Source organism: Sarcophilus harrisii, chromosome 2 (genome assembly GCF_902635505.1).
Source record: "Sarcophilus harrisii chromosome 2, mSarHar1.11, whole genome shotgun sequence".
NCBI classification, from domain to species: Eukaryota; Metazoa; Chordata; class Mammalia; order Dasyuromorphia; family Dasyuridae; genus Sarcophilus; species Sarcophilus harrisii.
Genome location: NC_045427.1, coordinates 109203073 through 109227641, shown reverse-complemented (window position 1 = coordinate 109227641; position 24569 = coordinate 109203073). Strand labels below are relative to the sequence as shown.

At 35.8% G+C, this 24569-nt stretch overlaps 1 protein-coding gene across 3 annotated transcripts in view; it reads left to right on the top strand.

The window, feature by feature from the left end:
- SPRED2 (sprouty related EVH1 domain containing 2) overlaps positions 1-24569 on the top strand; it is a 165600-nt gene that overhangs the window by 127288 nt on the left and 13743 nt on the right. For all 3 annotated transcript variants that reach the window (XM_003758227.4, XM_023494902.2, XM_023494903.2), the window contains exons 3-4: positions 743-911; positions 9064-9128. In XM_003758227.4, coding sequence (XP_003758275.2) covers positions 743-911; positions 9064-9128 — 234 coding nt within the window. The remainder of the gene's footprint in view (positions 1-742; positions 912-9063; positions 9129-24569) is intronic.

Here is a 24569-nt window from a genome sequence, read left to right as displayed (position 1 = left end):
CCAGCAGGACCAGAAGAATCCAGTATTTCAGTAACCAAGAGAGGAGAGAAGTTTAAGTCAACACTTATAAATACAGTTGAAAGATCAATGATAATAATTCTCGTATTTGTGTAATAGTTAAAAGTTTGCAAAAGAGCTTTACATACTTAATCTCACATGAGTTTCTTAATAGCCTATGAAGTAGGTATTACTCGAATTATTTTCATTTTATAGATGGAGAAACTGAGGCTCTGAGAGGTTGTGACTTGGCCGTACAGATGGTAAGATAGGATTCCAAGTACCATGTTTTCTTGATTCTAAGCCTAAACACTCTATTACGCCATGTGAACCAAAAAGATTTTTTTAAAAAAGCCTTTGAGTTGAGAGTAGAGTGACAGGGTGCCTGGTACAGAATAAATGCTTATTAAATTTATGTTGCTTGGTGATTTTAAGAGACTGATTTCAGTGGAGAGGCAGGGAGGAAAGCCATATTACAGAGAGTCAAATGGGTGGTAAGAAAATTGAGATTGTGTGTTAAAGAGTATTAATTTGAGAAATTTGGTAGCCAATGAGAAGAAACAAGGTAGCAGCTAGAGAAGAAGCAAGGAACAATGGCGGCTTTGATACTGTTACTGTTTTTGAGGTTGTTGGAGTTTTGTAGTTTAAAGTTGGAAGACCTCAATGCCATCTCTTTGTAACTAAGCTTCTAGACCTCATTACAATAGTATCATTTGTAACTATTCCCATTTATTTAATCTTTTAGGTGGTATTGGAATGCTACGTAAGAAAAGACTTGGTCTACACGAAAGCAAATCCAACATTTCATCATTGGAAAGTTGATAATAGAAAGTTTGGGCTTACTTTCCAAAGCCCAGCTGACGCACGAGCCTTTGACAGAGGAGTGAGAAAAGCAATAGAAGATCTGATCGAAGGTACTGGATTCTTTAACTGGAATTTGCTCACTCACTGCACAGTGGGATCGTATGGATTTTCAAGTTTTTAAAAAAATCTTCTTCTTGCTATTTGTTGAGATTATTGTTGTTACTTGTTTTTGTTATTTTGGCTTGAAGAATATATTTCTTGGTTAGTGCTTTTGGACAGGATTAGATGACTAGATGCAAAGACTTGTTATCCAATCCAACCAACATTTATTAAGTGCTTACTTTTTGTAAGGCACTATTCCTAAAACACTTAGATATACAAAATTTAAACAAACAAACAAAAAACAGGCCCTGCTCTCAAAGAATTTATACTCTCCTGGGAGAATTGTAACATGTAAGTAGCTAAGTACATATTTGATTATTTGAGAAGGACAGAACAGGCATAAGCGCCCAAGGAAATTAGGAGACGTTTCCCATAAGCAGTGACACATGGCTTGAAGCTTGAATGAAGTCAGAGAATCTAAGAATGGGTTTGAGGAGAGATACTGAAGTGCCTTCCTCAAAGAAAAAATGAAAATAGGCCTTATGATAAGGGGAAGTTATTTAGATCAGAGAAACACCTTTTTGGCAACTGTTACCATGACATACTTAAGCAAGACAGGTAGTACTCTTGATGAATTAAATATATGGAAGTTCTAGAAATAAATTCCTTATCCAAATTTCACTTTTAGTCCTATCCTCAAACTGCCTTTGTTTTGGGGTATATCCAGTTGGCTCTCAACAAACTCACAGTCATATTCTATTAAGAAAATGCTCCAGGAAGCTGAGTTTCTGGGAAATGATCCAACAATTTGTATCCTGTCCCCTGGATTTCCATTTGCTCTGTGATTGATCAGTCGACCAATAGATATTTATGGAACAATTCCTGTATATGTCCCTAGGATATCTAACACAATGCTAGAATCTGTGGTCAGTCCAGGAGTGAAGCCTAATAGTATCAGTTAGTTTCTGAATGAAATGAGTCTTCCAGTCCCCTTCCCCAACTGTATCTAAGAGGTAGCTGGAGACAAATTGTTAGAAGACTAGGCCTGGAGTCAGGAAGACCTGAATTCAAATGCAGCCTCTCTTACTAGCTTTGTAACCAGAGTAAGTCATTTAACCTCTGTCTGCTTCAGTTTTCTAAACTGTAAAATGGAAACTCATAATAGCACAAATCTCCCAGAGTTGTTATGAGGAACAAATGAGATAATATTGGTTAGCATAGCATGTGCAGCACATAGTAGGCATCTAACAAATGCTTGTTTCCTTCCTTCCTAATCTAGACTACTTTAGCCCCAGACATGAGCCAGTGCCTCACCATCCACAGAAGGTAATGAATCATAGATTATGTGTTTTGGAACTAGAAAGGATCTCAGAGAGATCATTTAGTCTAATTCCCTCATTTTACAGGTAAGGAAACTGAGGCCCAAGGAAGTTAAATGGTTATCCTAAGGTCCCAAGGGTGGTTAGTGGCAAAGCTGGAATGGGAACTTAATACAATACTCTTTCTATTATATTACATATTGCCATTTTGCAGGAACTTATTTCCCAAAGGCATTTAATACTTGATTAGGCACCCAGATATACAGCCATTAATTTAAAATAATTTTGTGCTGCATTCTTTTTAGGCAGAGGCTTAGACTAGATGACCACTACCCCTTTTTATGTTGAAAACCATGAGGCTAAAAGATAAAGAAGTACTCTGATAGCCTGCCCTATCCATCAGTTATCTTAATTTGAGAGTTGAAAAGTACCTTAAGAGTTTGTCTAATCTACTCCTCCACATTTTACAGAAAATATCCTATGAGTTGCTAATTTACAGAAATCTCTTTTCTCTGGATGGGTAACAAGGAGGAATTTTAATTTTTGTTGGTTTTGTAACCTTTGTGCTTTCCAAAGCGACAGACTAACTAGCTGGCTTATTTAAAAAAAAAAAAAAAAAAAAAAAAAAAAAAAAAACCGGGAGAAGGAATCAAATTTTTATAGCTGAAAGTCTGTTAACAAAAACAATATTTAAAATACAGCTAAAAATCTTAGCACCTAGATAATCATAGTTACCTTTTATATTAAACACTCTAAAGAATAGGAATCATAGAATTGTAGAAATAGAAAGGAAACTTAGGTTATCTCATGTAGTCTCTCTCTTTGTAGCGTTTTACAGTTAGGGAAAGTGAGGCCAAAAGAGTTCAGGGGTCTTGCCACCCAATTAGTTCATGTTCTTGTCTCATACTCCCTTCTCCATCTCTTAAATCTAACTTCCAATTACTTAAATGAAATTGTTCTCACTAACAAGTTTTTTTCTTTAAAAAGAAAAAAAAAGATCTTTTTTAAAAAATGACCTATATTTTGCCCCAGTCCCAGAGAACCATAACAGTTTTTTTTTAAGAGGAAAAAAGAGATTCAACAAAACTGATTAATAATCAGCTAATAAACATTTATTAAATGCCTACCATGTGCCAAGCACTGTTCTAAGTATTAGGGATATACAAATAAGAAAAAAAGGGAGGGAGGGGGGGAGAGAGAGAGAGAGAAACTTTGCCCTTAAAGAAGTTTGAGTCTGATGAGGAAAGGTAAAGCCCAAAAGAAAATTGAAAAGTAGGGAGAGGAGAGTGGTATAGATGCATGATGGACTTCCATCCAAAGAAGTACAGCCATAAGAAGACTGAAGGTTTGGGAGGAGTTCTTTGCTCAGGATTCTGATCACAGGACAGAGAGTACTGTTGAGTACTGAGGTTGCTGCCATCTTGAAAGATAATTAATGTCTTGATAACAGGATTCCTTTCACCATGATAGATTCCAATTCTTCCCCCTCTCCAAAACAAAACAAAACAAAAACCAAATAATCTTTATTTTATCTAACGCTCTACATTCACGCATCCCCTTGCCTCTGCCTCTTTTCTCTTCTTTGAAACAAAGCCTGGTCTTTATAGTTTCACAACATTCATCTTCATTTGTTACCAACAGACTCTTTAATTGCTAATTCTAGCGGTCAATTTTGGAACCTTAAGCCTTTTCACCTCTCTGGCTTTTGGCACGTTGACCAGACGTCTAAAAAAAAGGATCATCTTTTCTTCTGGTTCTTCTTTGATCTCTCCTACTGTGCTTCTCCTTTGCTGTCTTCTGCCCTCTTCTTGGCTTCTTCAAAAAGGTAAAGGAAACTAGTGTTAGTCAGCACCTACTATGTGCTAGGAACTAGCACTTTACAAATACCCTGTAAGGCAATTGTTGTTGTGATCCCCATTTTATAGTATAGGAAACTGAGGCAGAGAATGGTCAAGTGACTTGCTGAGTACCACATAGCTAGTCTGAAGCTAGATTTGAACGTGAGTCTCCCTGCCTTCCATCTAGCATTCTATCACTTGCACCAGCTTGTCATCTCTAGATGTTTGCCATTGGTCAGGTGTGGGTCTTTTCAATATATTCTTCCTTGACTTTTAGCTCCTGCATCCACAAACATGATTTCTACCTCTCCCTGTCCATCTTTGACCTCTCTCCAGAGCTTCAGATCTGTCTCTCCAGTTGAATGCAGGACATCTCCGCTTAGATGTCCTACCTTGGACTTAATCCAATCTGAGTTTCAGATTTAAAATGTAATCAACATTTTAGTTGCTCACTGTGTGCAAAGATCCTCTGCTAATTAAGACCATGTAGCATGCTGTATAAAATGGAGTTCTTGTCGGCAGAAAGCCCTAGGTTCAAATCACTCTTTTCTGATGCTTACGAACTATAGGACCAAGGTCACTGGACCACTTCAATCCTCTATGCTTCAGAATACTCCCCAGGACTTAACTATTAGTTTGGGTTGGTGAAGAGCAATCCAGGGCTAATGACATCCCAGATCCCTGGGTGTTGTATTGACAGAAATCCCTGAGCATTGAACTTCAGCATTTTTGGCAGTAGTTTTGCCATGTCCTCAGGCTTCTGCATCACGACCTTAGGGGTCGTTGAGCCTTCCTTCTGCCTAACCTCTCATATGCAGTCACTTAGCAAATACTTTGAAGGAAGCTTCCTCTCCTTTATTCCCTTTTCTCTATGTTCATTGCCAACCCTTCATCCTTTACTACCACCCTTGTATATATACTGCCACAATAATATCCCAACTAACATCATTCTCGTTCTCCTCTCTAATCCATCCTTCACATTGATGGCAATAAATTTAGCTTTCTTTTCCAGTGATTTAGTCTTAGTAGCAGATAGAACACTGGGCTTGGAGTTAGAAGATCCTGAATTCACATTTGACTTCGAACATTTACTAGCTGTGTGATCTAGAGCAAGTCACTTAACCTCTGTTTACCTCACTTTCTTTCACTGTAAAATGGGGATAATAACAATGCCTACCTCACACAATTGTTAAGATTAAGTGGGATAATATTTTTAAAGCACTTAACTCAATTCCTAGCTGTATAATTAACTGTTCTCCCCCATCCTTCCCCAATTTCTCCTGTCTCTTTAGTGGCACTCCCTATTGTTTATCAAGTTCAAACTCATTAGCTTAATATTCAGGGGCTTCTACAGTTTGGTACTTATTCTCCCTTTGCATCCTTATTTCATTCTGCTTCTATTATGTTTTCAGAAGTACACTCTTATAGTTTGGGGTAACATTATGGCAAAAATATTAGGCACAATGAACTTGTTTGGTGACATTGTAGAATGATTACAATTTATGCTCTAAAGAAGAATTCTTGGGTAAAGAGAGGAACATGATGCTGATGTCTTCCATATACTTTAACTGCTGTCCTCTGAATACACTCTACCAATTTTATTTTCCCTTGACTTCAGTGATGAAATTAAAGTTATTATTCAGAAACAGCTCTACTTAAAAAAACAAACAAACATAAGCAGTATGATGGTATTTGCTTCTTAATGAAATCAAAAATTAAATAAGGAACTACTTTCTAAGAAGAAAATTTATATTCTGTTTTTCCCTTAAATAGCATTACATTTGCAGATTCAGTCCAAAGTGACTAAATATCATCTACTGAATCATGTCACCTTTGTGCCATTCAAGGTTGCCTGCAACAGATTACTAAGCATGGTTGTCAAGGATGGTGGCTAGGATCCACTGGCACAAACTTACAGGAATATTCTGCCTTCCAGCCCAGTCAGCAAGCAAATCCTGGAATCTTTCCATTGAGAAAGATATAGAACTAAGGATGGCGTGTGAATAGCCAAATCAGAACTTCCTTTGGAAGATATATTTGTGGTTTTGAGGTTTTTGTTTTTTTTTTTTATTTCTAGTCTCTCAGGCCCTCAGTTTTCTTTTTTAAAATTTTATTTAGTACTTTTCTTTAGCTACATTTAAAATAATTTTTAAAACCTTTGAGTTCCAGATTCTTTCCCTTATTATTATCACCCTCAGCCTCTATTAAGAAAGCACATCTGAAAGTTATGCAAAGCATTTCCATAAAAGTCATGTTATGACAGAAAACAGAGGTCTTTTCCCTGCCCCCAAAAAATACTCTCAAGAAAAATAAAGTAGAGGGAGAGGGAGAGAGAATGCTTCAATTTGTTTTCATATACAATCAGTTCCTTCTCTGGATATGGACAGGATTTTTCATCATAAGTCCTTCAGAGTAGTTATGGATCATTGTATTTCTGAGAATGGCAAAGTCATTTCCAGATGATCATCCCATAATATTGCTATTGCTTTGTACACAGTACATTTCACTTTGCTTAAGTTCATGGAGGACTTTTCAGATTTTTCTGAGAGTATCCTACTCATCATTTCCTAGAGGATAATAATATTCCATCATAATCACATACCACAATTTATTCAGCCATTCCCCAATTGATGGACATCCCCTCTATTTCCAATTTTTTGCCCTGAAAAGAGAGCTGCTACAAATATTTTTATACATATAGATCCTTTTACTTTTTCTTTAAATCTCTTTTGGGATTCATGCCTCATAGTGGTATTGTTAGGGGAAGATATATTTGTTTAAAAAACAACAACAAACAAACCTTTAATCAATTTGAGCAAGGATAGCATATTTTTTACTCATTATTGGGTCTAGGAAGAAATGAATGAAAATAGCTTTTTAAAAAAATGCATGACCTCAAACTCATTTAAGCATACAAGGTTTTAGTCAATTATTCACTGCAATTGTGTGATGGCTAAACAGGTCAGTGAAAATTTCCCAAATCTAGGGTTATCACAAAAGGCAACTGTTTGTTTAAAATGTAAGCAAGAAACATAACTTCAAAATTGTTGATGACATGGACATCAGTCTATATCTCTATCATTAATAATAGTTAACATTTATGTTGCACTTTAAGGTTTGCTAAACACATGGTATATATCATCTCTTTGGTCTTCAAAACAGCCCTGGGGAATAGATGCTATTATTATTCCTGTTTTGCAGATGAGACTGAGAGAAATTAAGTGACATGCTTAGAGTCATACAGCTAGTCCATAACTGAGATAGGATTTGAGTCTAAATCAATAAACAATACCACTTGATTCACAGTTAGATAGTGCCTCTGGAATGGATTGGCTCTGCACTATTCTTTGTGACTCTGATATGAACACACTTCAATTTAAGTGAGCTTTGGGACAGCTAGGTGGCAAAGTGGATAGAGTTCTGGCCCTGAAGTTAAGTGGACCTGAGCTCAACTGTAGTCTCAGACACATACTAACTGCGTGACCCTAGGCAAGTTACTTAACCCCAATTGCCTTCAAATAAAATTTTTTAAAGTGAGCTTTAAAAGGAGGAATTTTGATGCTGAGTTGAAATCATGACAGAGAGATGGGTATGTGTGCCAACAGTATGTTTATTTAGTTGTGCCTTTTCAGGCACTGTATATGAATATTTAGACAACTGCTTCTCACACTTTTTCTAGGGGGATATTTCAATCTTCTTGTATATTGGTAAAGAAAGAAATATAGGCCCCTAGATCCTCACAACTAAAAGGTTCCTTGAAGGCTGTCTAGTCCACTACTACCTCCATTTTACAGATGAAAAAACTGAGGTCCAAATTAAATGATTTTTCTCAAGGTCATATATGTAGCATCATTGTTCCTGAAAATCATAACCAAAAAAATGGGTCAAAGCTTAATTTTTAATCATTTTACAAAAGGGAGGGGAGGAAAGACTATAAAAAAGGCTGATAATTTTGTGTATTTTTTTCTTGCCAACTACTAACTTCATTTTAATTATTCCACACATTATTAATCTTGGTAGGAAAAGAAAAGATGATAGGTTATGGCTGCTTGTAAATATAAGCTTCTTTTGTTTAGTCTCTTTTCCAAGAATATTTATATAACTTGCATACCAGGATGAAGAAAGATGTGAAGTTGTAAATAAACTTAGCTTTTGTGGGCTGATTCCTGTTCCACCATGAGATAAGCTGTTGTTTTTTTTCTTTTTTTCCCTGACATGTCTCTAGATTTTAGCTGAAAACAGCAGGGCATAAATAAGTCTCCGGAATTCTAAGTGCCAAGAGAAGAAGCATTGTGGTTAAGGGTCCAGAAATCCAATCTTCAGCCTTTGCCAGAGATCCTTACTTCTAAGTCATAAGAGTTGGCACAATCTGGCTTTTAAGAGTCCTAGAATATTTGGACCTGGAAGTGATCCCAGAAATCATTAAACCCATTTCCCTCATCTTACACCATGAGAAAATGGGGCCAGAGAAGTTGCTCAAGGTCAAATAGGTCATTAGTGACCAGACCAGCACTGCTTGATAACTGACAAGTAAAGTTCAGCTTTGAGTTTTCCTCGTGACATAGCAGTAACCCCTGGGATCTCAAAAGCTCTCTTACTGAAGCATAAACCATGGAAGAGCCTCTGGTCCAGTAAGGTTTCAAGGACCCCAAGCCCAGTAATGAACTGGTCTAGGTGTCTCATTTGATAGCCTTATTCCAGATCAGAGAGGTTCATCACTAGAGATTTGGCCCCTAGGTGGCCATTTATTTGACCACTATGATTTATGGAGACCATCTGTCAAAATAGAGTTGGCTACAGTCTGCATATATGTGAAATAAATGACAGCTCTTGGGGCATCCAAAGCATAAAACATTTACTGGTTTTTCATAGTTCATTGATGTTGATCCATTTTGTATACAAACACATAACAGAATATTAGTTAGATTGACATTATCTTGAAAACATAATGTATTCCTCGTGGTCAACTTTTCTTTATATGTATTTTCCCATCTCCTTCCTAGGATCTACAACTTCTTCTTCCACAATCCATAATGAAGCTGAGCTTGGAGATGATGACGTTTTTACAGTAAGTGCACTTAGTTCACTGGGTTGGGTGTTTTTTTTCCCCCCAGATAATTGGATGAAGAATCAAAAAGGTTTCATTTATGGGTTCCGGTTACAGGCATGAGATAACGCTTTTAGTCTGCACTTGATTCTTTTCTTCAAATACTCTCATTGAGCACGTGTCCTTTCACAATTTAATCCATTCTAATTTCTCATTCTTTGTACCTTATTGCCATGGGTATATGGTTTCTCATTTTCCTTTAGATATACTTCCTTACATAGCTCTGGTCTAGATTTCTTTTTCTTGCTTCGTTTTATTTTTTAATATGGCTATTGCAGAAATCTGTTTTGTATAACATACATATTTAATAGATTTTGTTTTTCATGCCTTCTCAATAAGAAAAGTAGGGAAAGGCAGGGAAGTTGAAAGTTTAAAAAAAAAAAGAATAAAAAATTCTCTATGCTTTAAAAACAAACAAATTTTTAAAAATTAAAAGTCCAAGGGAAAATAGAGGTCTGGGGAAAGGCATTTTATTCAGTGCGTTAAGGCCCAATCAGTTGCTTTCTGTGATTTGCATTGTCATTTAACATCAAACAACAAGTATTTCATATGATGACTCAACCCAGGCTGGCTGGACTGTGGATTACACAAAAGTAAAAACGTAAAATCTCTAACAATCTCTGTTGTTAGGTAAAGAAGACTGATATAAGGCAGGTATGGGAGGAATTTTACTGGTTGTTTTTGTTGTTGTTTTTTAAGATATATAAGACATTGTATAATTTAATGGGGCTAAGTGTTCAAAAGGAGGGTACATTGATAAGGTCTGGAGGTGAATGGAAAAAAAATTGAGGAGGTAAAAACATTTGGGAACTCTTGAATAGGGGATCTGAAGTTAGAGAATCTGACTTCAGATTCCTCCTCTGCTCCCAACTACTTGTATGATCTTGGGAACATCACTTAACCTCCTCTGGATTTCAGTCTCTTCATTTATAAAAAGAGAGGGTTAGGTTTAATGATCTTGTAGTTCCCATAGAACTTCTGAATCCTTGATCCTGTGAGTCAGGGCTTGGAGCGAAGAATGAACATAATGTGTGCACGGGACAGCAAGGAAGCCCTGCCTGACTTGAAAAGGGCCACCCACAGCAGTCATTTACCTTCATGAAGTGATTGGTATGGTGTGGATCTGAGCAGGCTTCCTTGCTCTGACCAGATCCTCTCCACAGTTGGCATGTTGCTGATAATATCTGTTCCTTTGTCACAGTTCACAGAGACAAACAACAGCAGGCGGGTTAAAAGGTGGCTTCCTGTACTCCGGAGCAAAGTTATCCTTAGCAGCTGCTTCCCAGCTACCTGCCAGCAGTGATTTATAGAATGGAGAGGGGAGATGAGGCCTGATTGAAGCCAGGATAGTCTTGTTATCTGTAGAGATATATTTGCTGTGAGAGGTTAAAAACATGTTTCTGCATTTCTTTCTAATACCAATAGTTTCCAATATAAAATCGGGGTAGAAATTTTACATAATTTACCTACTGTGAAATGAAGAGTGCTGGAGTTATAGAAAAGACTTAGAGATTATCTAATTAGTTCCACCTCTTTTGTTTTTCAAATTAAAAAAAAAAAGTTCAGTTCAGAGACAGAAAATGATCAATCTTGAGTCATGCTTAGAGCAAGGAGAAAATGTGAGACTAGGCTCTCGAATCCCTTAAATCCCAATGTTCTTAAATCAGCGTATTGTAAATGGGCAAAAGATTGGAGGAAAGTTCTGCCAAAATATACTTTTTTTTGTTTTGTTTTGAGAACACACAACTAGGAGGTATTAAATGTCTAAAGTTGGCTTTGAACTCAAGTCCTCCTGAATTCAGGACTGGTGCTTAATCCACTGCACCATCTAACTTTTCCCAAAATACATTTAATGTTTTACATATTTGGCTTTTAGCTGAGAAGGACTGAGTTTAAGAACTGCCAAATGAAGATATGTATAGAGACCTACAGTCTAGGAACAAAGAAGTCTCCTTATATTTATAACTGTTAGAGTAAATAATATACCACTGAAACTCAAGTAAAAGAAATGAACAGCAGTTCTTAAATAATTGCATTTTTACTCTTCAAGGTGAGGAGACAGTGGTCTAAGTCACTTGTGCCTTCTGCTTGTATGAACTAGGAGTTTTAGTATTTGTTTCTTAATGAAAAGCTGGAAGATGAGCCCACAATTCGAGAGAGAGAGAGAGACTTTATGCAATATATTCTATTCAGTTTTATTATATTCAGCATATGGATTGGGTCATTCCTCAAGTATCATTTCTGTAAACTTTTGAATACTCAGTTTTCATATCATTCTCACTTGCTTCAAAGCCTTTTTAAGAATCCTATCTATTCCTCAAAAAAAAAAAAAAATACATTTATCAGTTTGCATATGCATGATATAGTTCTCCCCAGCAAATTAAATTTTAAACTTAACATAGCGCTCCATACATCAAATTCTGATTCTTGTCATCCTTCAATTGTTTTATATTATATCAAGGGTCATGCAGGGTTGGGGATCTTCTCTGGGGGTCAGCTCTGTCATGTGGAGATCTCCATGAGACTCTGGGCAATAAGAATAGGTTCTGGAGTGGAATGGATTGACTCAAAGAGAAAGTGCTGGAGATAACACTCTAAACTTTGGTTACCTCTTAAGATCATCACAGTCTCAATTGACCCTATATTCCTAGGCTGATTATATATTATTCTCCCTCAATCCAAGCCAAACTTGCTGATTCCTGTAAACCATGTTCTTTCCCCTGCTGTTTTAGCATAGGCTGCCTCTCATGCCTGGAATGTATTCTCTCCTCACTTTGGCCCTAGAAGCTACATCCCTTCAGGCTTCTGATCATAAAGCTTTGCCTCATTCCCCTGGTCATCAGTTCCCTGATTCTCCCCCATTTCCCATCTCCAATCATTTTGAATTTGTTTGGCATTTTATTTATCTCTGTATATGCTGGTTCCCCCAGTACAGCTGAGGGCAGGACTATTTCTTTCTTTCTGTTTTGGGGGTCCTGTATCCACAGAATCTAGCAGAGAAGTATGGAAAGTAGGTATAATGTTGAGTTGGATTTTCAGTTCAACAGTCTTGCTGCTTTTCTCCCTTTGTTCCTTTTCATATAACCAATCTGTGGACATTAATCTGCCTCTTTCTTTGTGCAGTTTACCTGCAGCTCGAATCCTCCATCAGTAAATTAGCTGGATCTGCTTTTTTTTTTTTTTTTTTTTTTTTTTTAAAGCAGCTTGAGGGACTACAGTGGGACCTGTAGTTTCTATAAATGGGATGAGTAGGTTTCATGGCTAGCCTAATGCACTTTGGAAGGGCAATTTGAGTTTAGAGAAGCCCTCAAGAATGGTATAGTTGGGAGTAAGGTTGCCAGGTAAAAAATTAAGGAATACTATACTTAGCTTGCTGCCAAATTCCTGTTCTTTAGCAATATCAGTTCATAAAAATCTGACCATGTATATACTGTCGCAGTCTTCTAAAGCCATTCTTAATCTTTTTGGATAGATAATAGTAGCCTGTTTAAATTATGGTCTTTGGAGCATGCAGCTGAGGGGTGTGGGTGGGTGTGGGGGAGGGGGAGTATGTATAAATGCTTGCTCACTATATAGTCTAATCTGTAATCTGTGGTTGTTTCCTTGGCATTTCAGCAGCTGTTGCTGTGTGAATAGCAAAATTCTGGTTTTAAAACGAAGATTAATAGAGGGTGTGTGTGTGTATGTGTGTGTGTGTGTGTATTTTTTTTCCCCACATATTTACTCCATATTATGTTAGTAGCTTTTACGGTTCATTAAAAGCCACAAAAAGAATGGGATTTCCTGGAATCTTGTAGAGCAGTCTATTAGCTCCTGGGGTTCACCTCCCTCCTGATTTGGCCTGTGATTTATTTATTATTCCCTCCCCCTTTTGTCTTGAAAAGGATTAGACTAAAGTGATAAAGGGATTTGATGTGATGAAGATTGGGAGAGAGAAATATTAAAAGTGGATATTTTAGGTTTGTTTTTTGTTTTCCTCAAATTTTATTCATAAGGACCTGAAATTTCATGTAAATGTTAACATCCTGTTTAATGGACATTTTTTTCATTACTGAATGTTGGGGCTGTTTTTTCCAACTCTAACAATTATATTAAAAATGTGGAGAAAATGTTATAGATCCCTTAAAGGGACAATCTCAATTCTTTCAACCAAATTAATTTTTGCAATTTGCTTTGTATGTTTGGGAGAGACGAACTGGAAAGAACACAATAGCCCTGGTAAAACAGACATCACTGTTTTTTCAGTGCTGATTATTGAACTCAAGGGAGTTTTATCTTTATAAAGAGGTTGAATTGTATAGCTCAATTAACCTTTTAGTAGCCTACCCCCGTATTCACTATAGCCTATTAGGAAGCAATCTGTGCTTCCTGTTTGGGGATCTGGGTGGTCTCTTTTCTCTTGAAGGGATGTATACAGGGTGTGTGACAGAAGTTAATGGGGAAATGTTTGAATTGCTGTGAAATGAGAAAAACCATAGAAATGTCAAGTCCTTAGAAGCATAGTTCTTAGACAAAAGGAATCAAAAAGATAATCTGGTCCCACCTCAGCCTTCTACTTGTTAGTTCATTGGCACATCTGATCCCTAGAGAATTCATTTCATTTTTTAAAAATACCTTTTATTTACATTATCTTTATTTTGGAATATATCCTTCTTCCCACCATACCCAAAAAATAAAAAAGAAAGAAGAGGGAAAATCAACTGAGTGAAATTTTATACAGTGTTATATTACCTGCCTATATTCACTCACCTCTGCAGAGGGAAAGAGGTGAATTTTCTCATTGGGGGGGGGGGGGGGGGGGGAAGTTTGGTCATTATAATTCAATATTTCATTTTTTGATTTTTGTTCTACTTACACTGTTATAGTCATTGTGTATATTGTTTTCTTGATTCTGCTTGCTTCTTTTTATATCAGTCTTTATCAATCTTTCTATGATTCCCTAACTTCATTATATTCATCATTTCTTAGTGTGTAGTAATATTCCATTATGGCCAAATATCACAATTTATTTAGCTGTCCCCTAGTTAATGGGCATCTACTTTGTTTCTAGGTCTTTGCTATTGCAAAAAATGTTGCAATGACTATTTTGGCATTTGTGGGACCCTTTTTTTTTCTTTCATGGACATCTGTAGAAAAGGAACCCTAGAAATTTTTTAATAACTTGCCCAACATCACAGTTGACTATCTAGTAATGGAGTCAAGACCCAGAAACCAGGTCTCCTCCTTCTCATTTATTGCCTTTTCCATTTATGCCTCAGCTTTTTTGCTCAATTATGTCGTGTATTTACTAAGTTCCCATTGATGTTATCTGAAAAGAGAACAAGGAATGTGATAATAAAATCACAGGGCTGTCTCTAAACAGAGGCAATGTGGCTTAGTGGAAAGAACAATGAGTTTAGGGTCGGAGTATCTGGCTTATATCCTAGCTGTGTCACTCATCTGTATGCTTCTGGGCAAGTCACATCACCTCTGTAGGCTTCAGTTTCCTCATGTGTAAAATAAGCCATTTTGGATTAGGTGACCTCTAAATTTCTTTAAAATTGTATGTGTAACGGCAACGATAAGATTATACGATGATCAATTCTGATGGATGTGGCTCTTTTCAACAATGAGCTGATTCCAATGATCTTGTGATGAAAAGAGCCATCCTCCCACCCAGAGAGAGGAGTGTAGGAACTGAATCACAACATAGCCTTTTCACTCTTTTTGTTGTTGTTTGCTTGCATTTTGTTTTCTTTCTCATTTTTTCCTTTTTGATTTGATTTTTCTTGCACAGCAAGATAATTGTATAAATAATGTGTACATATATTGGATTCAACATATTTTTAAGATGTTTAACATATATTAAATTACTTGTTATCTAGCGGAAGGAATAGAGGGAAAAAGGGGAGGAATTTGAAACACAAGGTTTTTTAAGGGCCAATGTTAAAAAATTATCCAAGCATATGTTTTGAAAATAAAATAAAATAAAAATTTTGTGAGTAATTCTGTGATCTATCCTTGGGTCATATAAGAAAGGGAAGAAACTAAGGAATAGAAGATTAATGACCTAAGTTTCTTCAGAGATGGAATTTGATACCAGTTCATTTCTCTAAAAGCTATCATATTTCAGAAGAGTATTCTGGAGGATAAAGAAAAAATGTAAGATATCTTAAGAAAAGAAAATAAAATGAGTTCTGAAAACAAGATTCACTGATTATTGACACACAGATACAGATCTTTCTTGCCTTGCTGTGCTAATGCACTGTGAAAATTTAGGTGGATATTTTTTAAAAAAATAATTATTATTTGAAGGTAAAAGGGATCTTAAAAGTTGTGTAAGCCCAATGTTCCATTTTACAGAGAAGATATTATTAACTGAGTATGTTTGAAAGTAATATATTTCACATGGTGTTGATTTGATTGATTTTGAAATAGAAAGAGGTGAAATATATAACTTGGAATGGCCAATTTCTATTATTTTTATTTGCTTTGCAATAATATAACTTTCTCCTTGATATATATATATATATATATATATATATATATATAAACATAATAAAGTAGCACCACATTAGTTTCCTAATGTTTGAATGACAAATTTCTGGTATTTCCATTACTCTTGGGGAACCAAAAATAACCCCAATAGGTATGTTGGAGATATATTTTTAGGACTTGTATGTTTTACTTTCTATCATTTAATTGGACAGGGACATAGATTATTTTTAATAGTATTTTATTTTTCCAAGTACATGCAAAGATAGTTTTCAACATTTGCATCTGAAAAACCTTGTGTTCCAAATTTTTCTCCCTCCCAGATAGTAAGCAATCTGATGTAGGTTAAATGTGTACAGTTTTTCTAATATATTTCCATATTCATCATACTACACAAGAAAAATCTGATCAAAAAGGAAAAAAAAAAACAAGCAAACAACAACAACAACAAGAGGTGAAAATACTATGCTTTGATCTCATCACAATTCTCTCTCTCTGGATGTGAATAGCATTTTCCATCGAGTGTCTTGGAATTTCCTTGAATCATTTAATTGTTAAAAATAACCAAGTCCATCACAGTTGATCATCACATAATGTTGCTTGTGCCATTTATAATATTCTCTTGATTCTGCTTATTTCATTCAGCATCAGTTCATGTAAGTCCTTTCAGGTTTTTCTGAAACCATCTAGACAGGAACACATCTTATTTTTAAGAAAAAAAGCTGCAAAGCTCTATCCTAGTAGGGCATATTTCTATCCATAATTTTTCAAGAGGGAAAGCATGAACCCATGACATTTTGGACTCCCCATCTCCATTTTATTGCTTTTCTGAGTGTTAGGAGTTGTTACTGTTACCGCTTTTCCCAGGTGGGGGCAAAGTTATAAATGAGTTAAATTTGCCTTTTCTAGAATTCATTGAAGTGTTTTGGTTTGGTGAGGGGATGTTACAGAGAGTATTTGATTTAGAAATTTGCATGCTTTGTTTCCCATTTCCTTTAAGGAAATGAATGAAAATTTACCAATTTCTTAGTTTCTAAGCTTTTCTATTAGGGAGAGAGAGAAGAACAACCTAAACAGAACATTAGCACACTTTTCCTCTTGTGGAATAATTCTACCATTGGGTCTCAGTTATATTTTCTGTAAAATAGGACATTGGACTTAGCTTTTAAGATTTCTTCAACCTTGTGATCCTATATCTACAAAAAATAAAGCTATATTTGAACATCGCTCTTTACCGAATTTGATGGCAGTTTTGTTTGTTAACTTGTGTTTTGTTTTAAAACTGTGGTTTCGGTCCTCTGACAAATCTCAGTAGGGAGAACTGGAAAACTTTCTCATCCACAATTTAGGGCTTTAAAGAGTTGTCTGAAGGCATGGAAAAGTTAAGCAGTTCACCATGCTCACAGAACTTAGTGTCCGTCAGAGAGAATTTGACTCCAGATATTTGTGACACCAAACTAATACTCACTTTCTAACCAGTTATACTAAAGCATAAAACCAGAAGAAGGGAGTCGAATGTAGAATGTAGAAGACAAAACAATAATATTCAACATTACACTTAACATTTAAAGGATTACAGAACACTTAACAGAAGTTATTTAATTTGTATCTTGAAGCAATCCCATGAGTGACTCAGCAGGTAATGTTATTTTCATTTTATAGATAAAAAACTGAAATTGAGAGGTCAGTTGATTTTCTCAGAAATATCAGATGTAGGACTCAAATCCATTTCCTCCTGACTCCCCATCCTGTGTCTTTCTACTGCCATTCACTCCCTTTCAAGGTCCTAGACCAATTCTGCCTTAAGCCTGGATGACTATAGTTCAAGTACTTCTTGTTTTGTACCACAAAGTTGAACAACTTTATTTCCAAGGTGTGTGCATGTCTCTAAATAGTTTGCTATATCAAAGTATTTCCCTTGAGTGTTCTTTCTGTGTGCTTGATTTGATGAGTATTTATTTCTAAATCCTTTCTAGTTAGGATACATTTCCCATGAAGCATCTTTCTGAGAACTGGCTGAATGAAAAGGTCTTCAGTGTATTTAATGCACTAGATTTCATTAATTTACTTTGAGGGTCAAAAGAGGTACTGACTATCAATAGATTTTTTTAAATTGGCATATTAAGTTTGTAAAGCCTGACTTGAGGATTATTAGATCCTTCCATTCCTCTTTCTAGTTTCCTTTTAGCTAATAGGTTGAATTTACCCATCAGCTTTCCTTTTCTGTTTGTTTTGAAATTATCATAAAGGCTGGAAATACCTCTGAAGATATTTGAGTAGATGCTATGGATGGAAGGTATACAGTATGTTTAAGGGAAATTAGAATGTTTTATTTTATAATTTAAATTCCTTACAATAGATATTTTTCAACAAACCTCTAAATAAGCTCCCTTCTAAAGAATTATTCCCCCCACTAGAAAGGCAAAGTGTACCCATTAAGAGTATAATACTAATGTGGGCAGCTAGATGCCATAATGAATACCATACCAAGTTTGAAGTCAGGAGTACTCATCTTCCTGAGTTCAAAACTGGTCTCAGCCACTTACTAGCTTAATCCTATTTACCTCAGTTTCCTCATCTATAAAATGAACTGGAGGAAAAAAAAATGACAAATCACTCTAGTATTTTTGCTAAGAAAACTCCCCAAATGAAGTCATGAAGAATCAAATGTGACAAACAAACAGCAACAATAGCAACTTATATGGACCATTGCATTTAACTCTCAATATAGTCTTTCATTGCTGAGTTCTATTTACATTGTTATAATTCTTATGTGTATTTTTTCTTTTATTCTGATTTCACTGCGTGATTTTAGACGAGTCATTTCACACTCACTGGGCCTTACTTTCCCTATCTAAAAATAAGGCAATGATTTCAACACTTCAAATGAGTATTCCAATATTTCTCCAGATTCTTCACATTCATCATTCCTTGAAGTATGGTATTATTTTGTTATTTTTATGGCATAATTAATGGAACTTTATTTGGTTTCTAGCTTTCTATTTTCACAAATAATACTGCTATGAACTGTTTTGGACTTCCTGCTTTTAGTAACATCCTTGGGATACCATCGTAATAGTAAAGTCTGTAGGTGAAAGGGCATGAGTAGTTTAGTAACTTTTTCTTGCATAATTCTAAATTGTTTTCCAGAATAATTGAACCACCTCACAGCTCAAGCAGCAGTGGATTGCCAGGCTTGTCTTCCTACAGCCTGTCCAATAATGGGTTTTCCTACTTTGCCAATTTAATAAATAGCAATGAGGGAATAGATACCTTAGAATCATTTTATTTACATTTCTCTGATTATTAAAGAGATATAAATTATCATTATGTATTATAACTTAAAATATATCATTATTTCTGTTTTTAACACTTTTCTCCATTTAAAACAAGAACATTTTAATTCACATCCTTAACTTTTGAGTCTGATGTCATGTAATCAAAACACTCCTAAAACATGTCTTAAGTGATTCTTCCACATAGAAAGCTGAGCTGAATGAACCCATCATTCAGTTAACATTTAAGCACCTGCTATGTACTCAGCACTGTGCTAAGTGTTAGAGAAACACAGAAAAACAGAAATTCAGGCCCTGCTCACTAGGCTATCAGAGGCTAATATAAGTGAATATGACCCAATATAGTTAAATTTTGTGCCATAATTTTATATCAGCCATACTAAAGTATAAAAGAAGTGAATTTCTTCACATTTTATACTATGGGAAGAAAATTATATCTCATAGTGCAACTTATAAATAATAGCTAGAATTTATATGGCAACTCAATATCTGAGAGACAGGTGTTATCATTATTCCCATTTTACAGATTTGAAAACTGAGGGAGACAATGGGTAAGTGACCTTGCCCAGTATCACACAATTAATAAGTATCTGAGGTCATATTTGAGTTCAGGTCTTCCTGACTTGTGCCCAATGCTCTGTCCACTGTGTCATCTAGACTCTGGTAGAAAACACTTTTAGGATCACAGGAAATCTCAGAATTCATTTGATGAAGCCCTCTGACTATGTAAAGACCCAGAGAGATTGTGAATTGGTCACTGGACAGTGGGATCCCCCAAAGCATTATTCTAATACTAATTTGTTAGTTCTCATATTCATATTTTACCCTCATGGTTACCCCAGTGAGGCAGATGCTATTGCTGTTTTATGGATAAGGAAGTTGAGATCCCGGGAGATAATACAAATTCCCTAGATCAAACAGCTAGTGTAGTTCCAATACCAGGACCCCCACACACACCTGCAGAGGAAATTCTAGCTAATCATAACTTGGTCATTTTCCTTCTCTAGGATACTAAAATTTGACCAAGTATCACATTCTGAGTGTAACATTTTGAACTGTGCAAATAACTTTTTTTTCCTCCACAAATTAGTCCCCACTTTATTCTTCTTCTACTTGGTACCTTTCTCTTTTCCCTTAAGACCACCTAATAAATAGTTTGCATATCAACCTCCTGAGAAGGCCTTGAGCTCTGCTTTGTTCTAGGCTATGCTTCCCAGTTGGAGGAGCCTACCTAGAGGGACAGTGGGCTCTGAGGGCCTGTTAATTGTGTTATCTCCTGTTCTCTGGAGTCTTGACAGGGAAATGACTGACAGCAATTTCCTGTTTACCCGGAGGAAAATAATTGAAGATTCAGGATTCACCATAGGGAAAATCAGTAGGATAGGATTGTTAAAGTGGGAGCTAGAATTTGGGGCTGGAGGAAGAACCTAGGGAAAATGGTAGTGAAGTGGAAACTTTGGGAGAAAAAAGTCTTTTCCTAGTAACTGGGACATTTATTTACCTGGAATCCTGAAGGGAAATAGTGTTCCTCGCTCTCCCAGGCATGGGTGGGAGGCTGAGTGGGATTGACTCCTTGGAGCCTGTTGCATTCAGTCCCAAGATAAAGTGGGAGGAAAACTAACTGTCCCGGGGAGTGAGAAAGCAGTTGTTTAGTGTTGGGTATGAACAAGAAATGATGTCACTTTACATGGATTTTGTTTGTTTTTTGGACATAGGAGTTATAACTTGTTTCGTTGTATAAATGAATCTATCAGTAAGCTTTTATTAAGTGCCTACTATGTGCTAGTGCACTTGTGTTCTATTTTAAATATTAAATTCTGAATAAAATGTCAATGGGGGTCACAAGCTCAAATAAATAATCCCTAAAACATTTTAAAATAATCATCCTGGTCCATAGAAGAAATACTGAGATACTACCAACTCAAACCAAATTCATTCCTGAGCTCTACCACCGAGCAGAAACTTCAGACTGGCTTCTCTAAAACCTCAGGTCATTAATTCTTCCTCTGACCTTGCATGGAAGAGTTTCGTAGTGTGATCTAATTCCTTTGGAAGATTGTTTTTTCTTTAAATCCTGTTTTTACACTTTCTGTGTTCTTTAATGGGAATCCCTCTCCACTGATAGTCCACTGATACTCCATTATAAATTGTTTACTCTGCTCAAGGCCTTCTTTTTGTCTTCCTTTTTGTTTTCATTTGGGGGACCCAGCTGCCATTCAAGCTGTAACTGCCGCTTTTAGTCTCCTTAGATACAAATCATATCCTTTTCCAGTCATATATTTCCTATGTAATTTTTTAAAAATACCACTTCTCTTACTCTTAAGTGGTGCTGATAATATGCTTGCAGCCTGCTGAGGATTAGGAATCTTGCCATTACATTGGAAGTTACCTATAATTTTAAATACTCCAAGATTCCTATGTTTAAGGGAATGTAGCTATAGAGATTCACCATGCTTTTGGTGTTTCCCCCACTCTCAGAAAAGAACTTTTTGCAACAATGAAGAGTTTGTGATTGCTGGACACTTATACAATTTTTCAAATGTACCTTTACCTACTGACTTCTAGGCCAGCCCATTATCTCTCTGTAGTACCTATCCAAAATACACAGTTAATGAATTGATGACATCTTGCTATCTAGTTGCAGGCTATGATCTCCAAAATATGCCATGGTCTCATCCATTTTGTTTTTCTGGTATGAATGGTTTAGATGAATCTCTTTCATGATCATGGAGTTTCATATAGGCTTTGCCATGTTCAAAGACTTAGCGCAGCTAATATAATGCTATATGTGAATAATAATAATAATTAATGTTCACAACAGTCATGTGAGTAAATAGTACCAGTTACATCAGGTGGTTAGGTGACATTCATCAACCTGAGTTCAAATCTGGCCTTAGATATTTAACTATGAGACTCTGTCTGTCTCAGTTTCCTTATCTGTAAAATGCGTTGGAAAAGGAAATAGCAAACTACTCTACTATTTTTACCAAGAAAAATCCAAATGGGCTCATGAAGTTTCATTCACATTTCAAAAACAACTATATAGCAACACCAATGACATCCTAATTTTAATAAATGATAAAATTGAAGTTCACTTAGCTCAGAGGAGATATATATAAAATTCTTTGCATAGTACCTGGTATACAGTAGGTACTACATAAATGTTAGTCATTATTATTATTATTACTAAATTATTATTATAGCTAGTAGGGGTCAGAATTGGGATTCAAAACCTGGACTTTTGACTCAAGGTTCAGAGCTTGTTACTCCTTTTAGAGAAGCTAGCCATTATCATTTGGGAATTCTACTTTTGTCTGAGCATTACCCAGACATCTTTGGCATGCATATCATCTGCTTAATGTTAGTATTCAGTGGATCCTTAGACAAAGTTCTTTTCAAAAACAAGACATAAATAGACTGGATGATTTAAAGGAATGTGATGGTTGTGAAAGACATTTTATCTGAAGAATCTTTAAGGTTATATACTCTTACTAAGTCACAAACTTTTGAAATTGATAAATAGACAAAACTGGATTTCATTTTCTCTCTTCCTCTGTCATCTGTAGTGTGAAAAGGGTAGCCTGCTGCAAAAAATCATGTGGAATAGGTTTTTGAGCTAGTTCTGTCATATCCATTATAGGTTTGTTCACTTCACTGAAGAATGTGGGCAAGTCATTTCCCCTCTGGGCTTCAATTTCTCCACCTTTATAATGAGAGGATTGGATTAGATGTTCACGTCTAAAAATTCTTCCCAGCTCTCCCACTCTCTGATTTTATGGTTTAATTGTTGCCTGCTTGACTTTTGTGTTCAATAAGATAATGGGCTATAATATAATAGTCTTGTTCACTTCCTTCTCTAGAGTAGAGTAGGTTTTATTCTATAGGATTCTGTCTCCAGCAAATAGCCTTCATGCTTTTTCACTAACAGATGTGGCCAGCAGGAGCTTCCTTTTTGAAAAAGTAGTAAGTCAAGGTGCCCTTCAAAACCTAAGCAGTCCTTGAAGCCTTAGAAACGCAAATCTAGTCATACCTTTTCTCTCTCAAAGGCAGTGAATTTCTTTCTGTAGCAGATAATGCTCTGACTTTTCTCTCCTCTGGCAAAACACACTGGGGGAAGGGAGAAAGGGGTAATCTGAAATTATTTAACAAACTTCCAATTATATGCATTATCAAAAAGGTTAAAGGCCTATACCTATAATTCCCTCAATCTTTCTGTTTAATTAGCAGCGGAGTAAAGCAAATTTGTTCAAGTCTGACTCTATATTTAAATCTTCCAAACACTTCAAATTTAAGCATTCCAAATCTTGAAGCTTGAGCTCAATATTATGGATCTGGAGAGCAAGTTCTAAAAAAAAAAAATTTTCCCTAGCAGTGTTTGTTAAACAGATGCTCCACCTGTGAGTGCAGCATCAGTCAATAAGCATTTATTCAAGACTTGCCATATATTGAACTGATGCTGAGTGAAGTGAGCAGAACCAAGAGAGAACATTGTACATAATAACAAGAAGATAAGGAGATGATCAACTGTGAGGGACTTGGCTTTTCTCTACAGTGCAGTGATTCAAGCAATTCTAATAGATTTGGGTTGGAAAGTGTCATCCGCATTCAGAGAAAACTACGGAAACTGAATGTGAATTGAAGTATAAACCTTTTTATTTGTTTGTTTTTTTCCCTCTCTTGTAGTTTTTTCCTCTTTGGGGCTGATTTTTTTTTCTTGCACAATGTGAAAAATATGGAAACATATCTTTAAAAAATATATCTAAAAGAAATATATCTAAAAGTTGTATTAAAATACATCTAAAAATGTACATATTTAACCTTTAAAAAAAAAAAGAGACTTGCCATGTACAAGGCACTATGGTAAGTGCCAGGGATAGATAAAAAGAGAGGTGTAAAAAGCTGTCCCTGCCCTCAGAGAGCATACTAATAGGGGAGAAAACATTTAAATAGATATATGAAAGACTATATTCAAAATAGATGAAGCTAACCAGAAAGAGAAAGAAATCATCTGGGAGAAACTACTAGGAAACTGGGAAAGGTTCCCCTTTGGAAATAGGATTTGAGCTAAAACTTAAAGGAAGCTAGGGAAACTGAGGTGCAGAGATAAAGGGACAGCATTCAAGGTTTAGAGGTAGGAAATGGAGTATGGTGTTTGAGGAACTTCAGGTAACTTATTATAACTAGATCATTGAATGTATGGAAGGGGAGCAAGATATAAGAATCCTGGAAAAATTAGGAAAGGGTTCTATTAATGAAGAGCTTGAAGTACTTAACAGAGAAAAGTTTATATTTCATCCTGAAGGTAAAAGGAGGCGAATGGAGTTCATTGATCAGGGAGATGACATGTATAGTCAGATTAGCATTACATTGGAAGCTGAGTGCAGGTTGAATTGGAGTAGAGAGAGATGTGAGGCAGGGAGCCCAGCATGAAAGCTTTTACAGCAATCCAGGCAGATGATGGAGATCTAAACTAGAGTTGTGGTTGTATAAAAGGAAAGAAAGCAATATAAATAAGAGCAGAAATTTCAAGTATGTGGGTAACAATGAATCAGAATAAGATAAAAATGGGAAAATTTAACAAAGTCAATAAAAATACAATAATACAAAGATAATATCACTTTTAAAAATATTT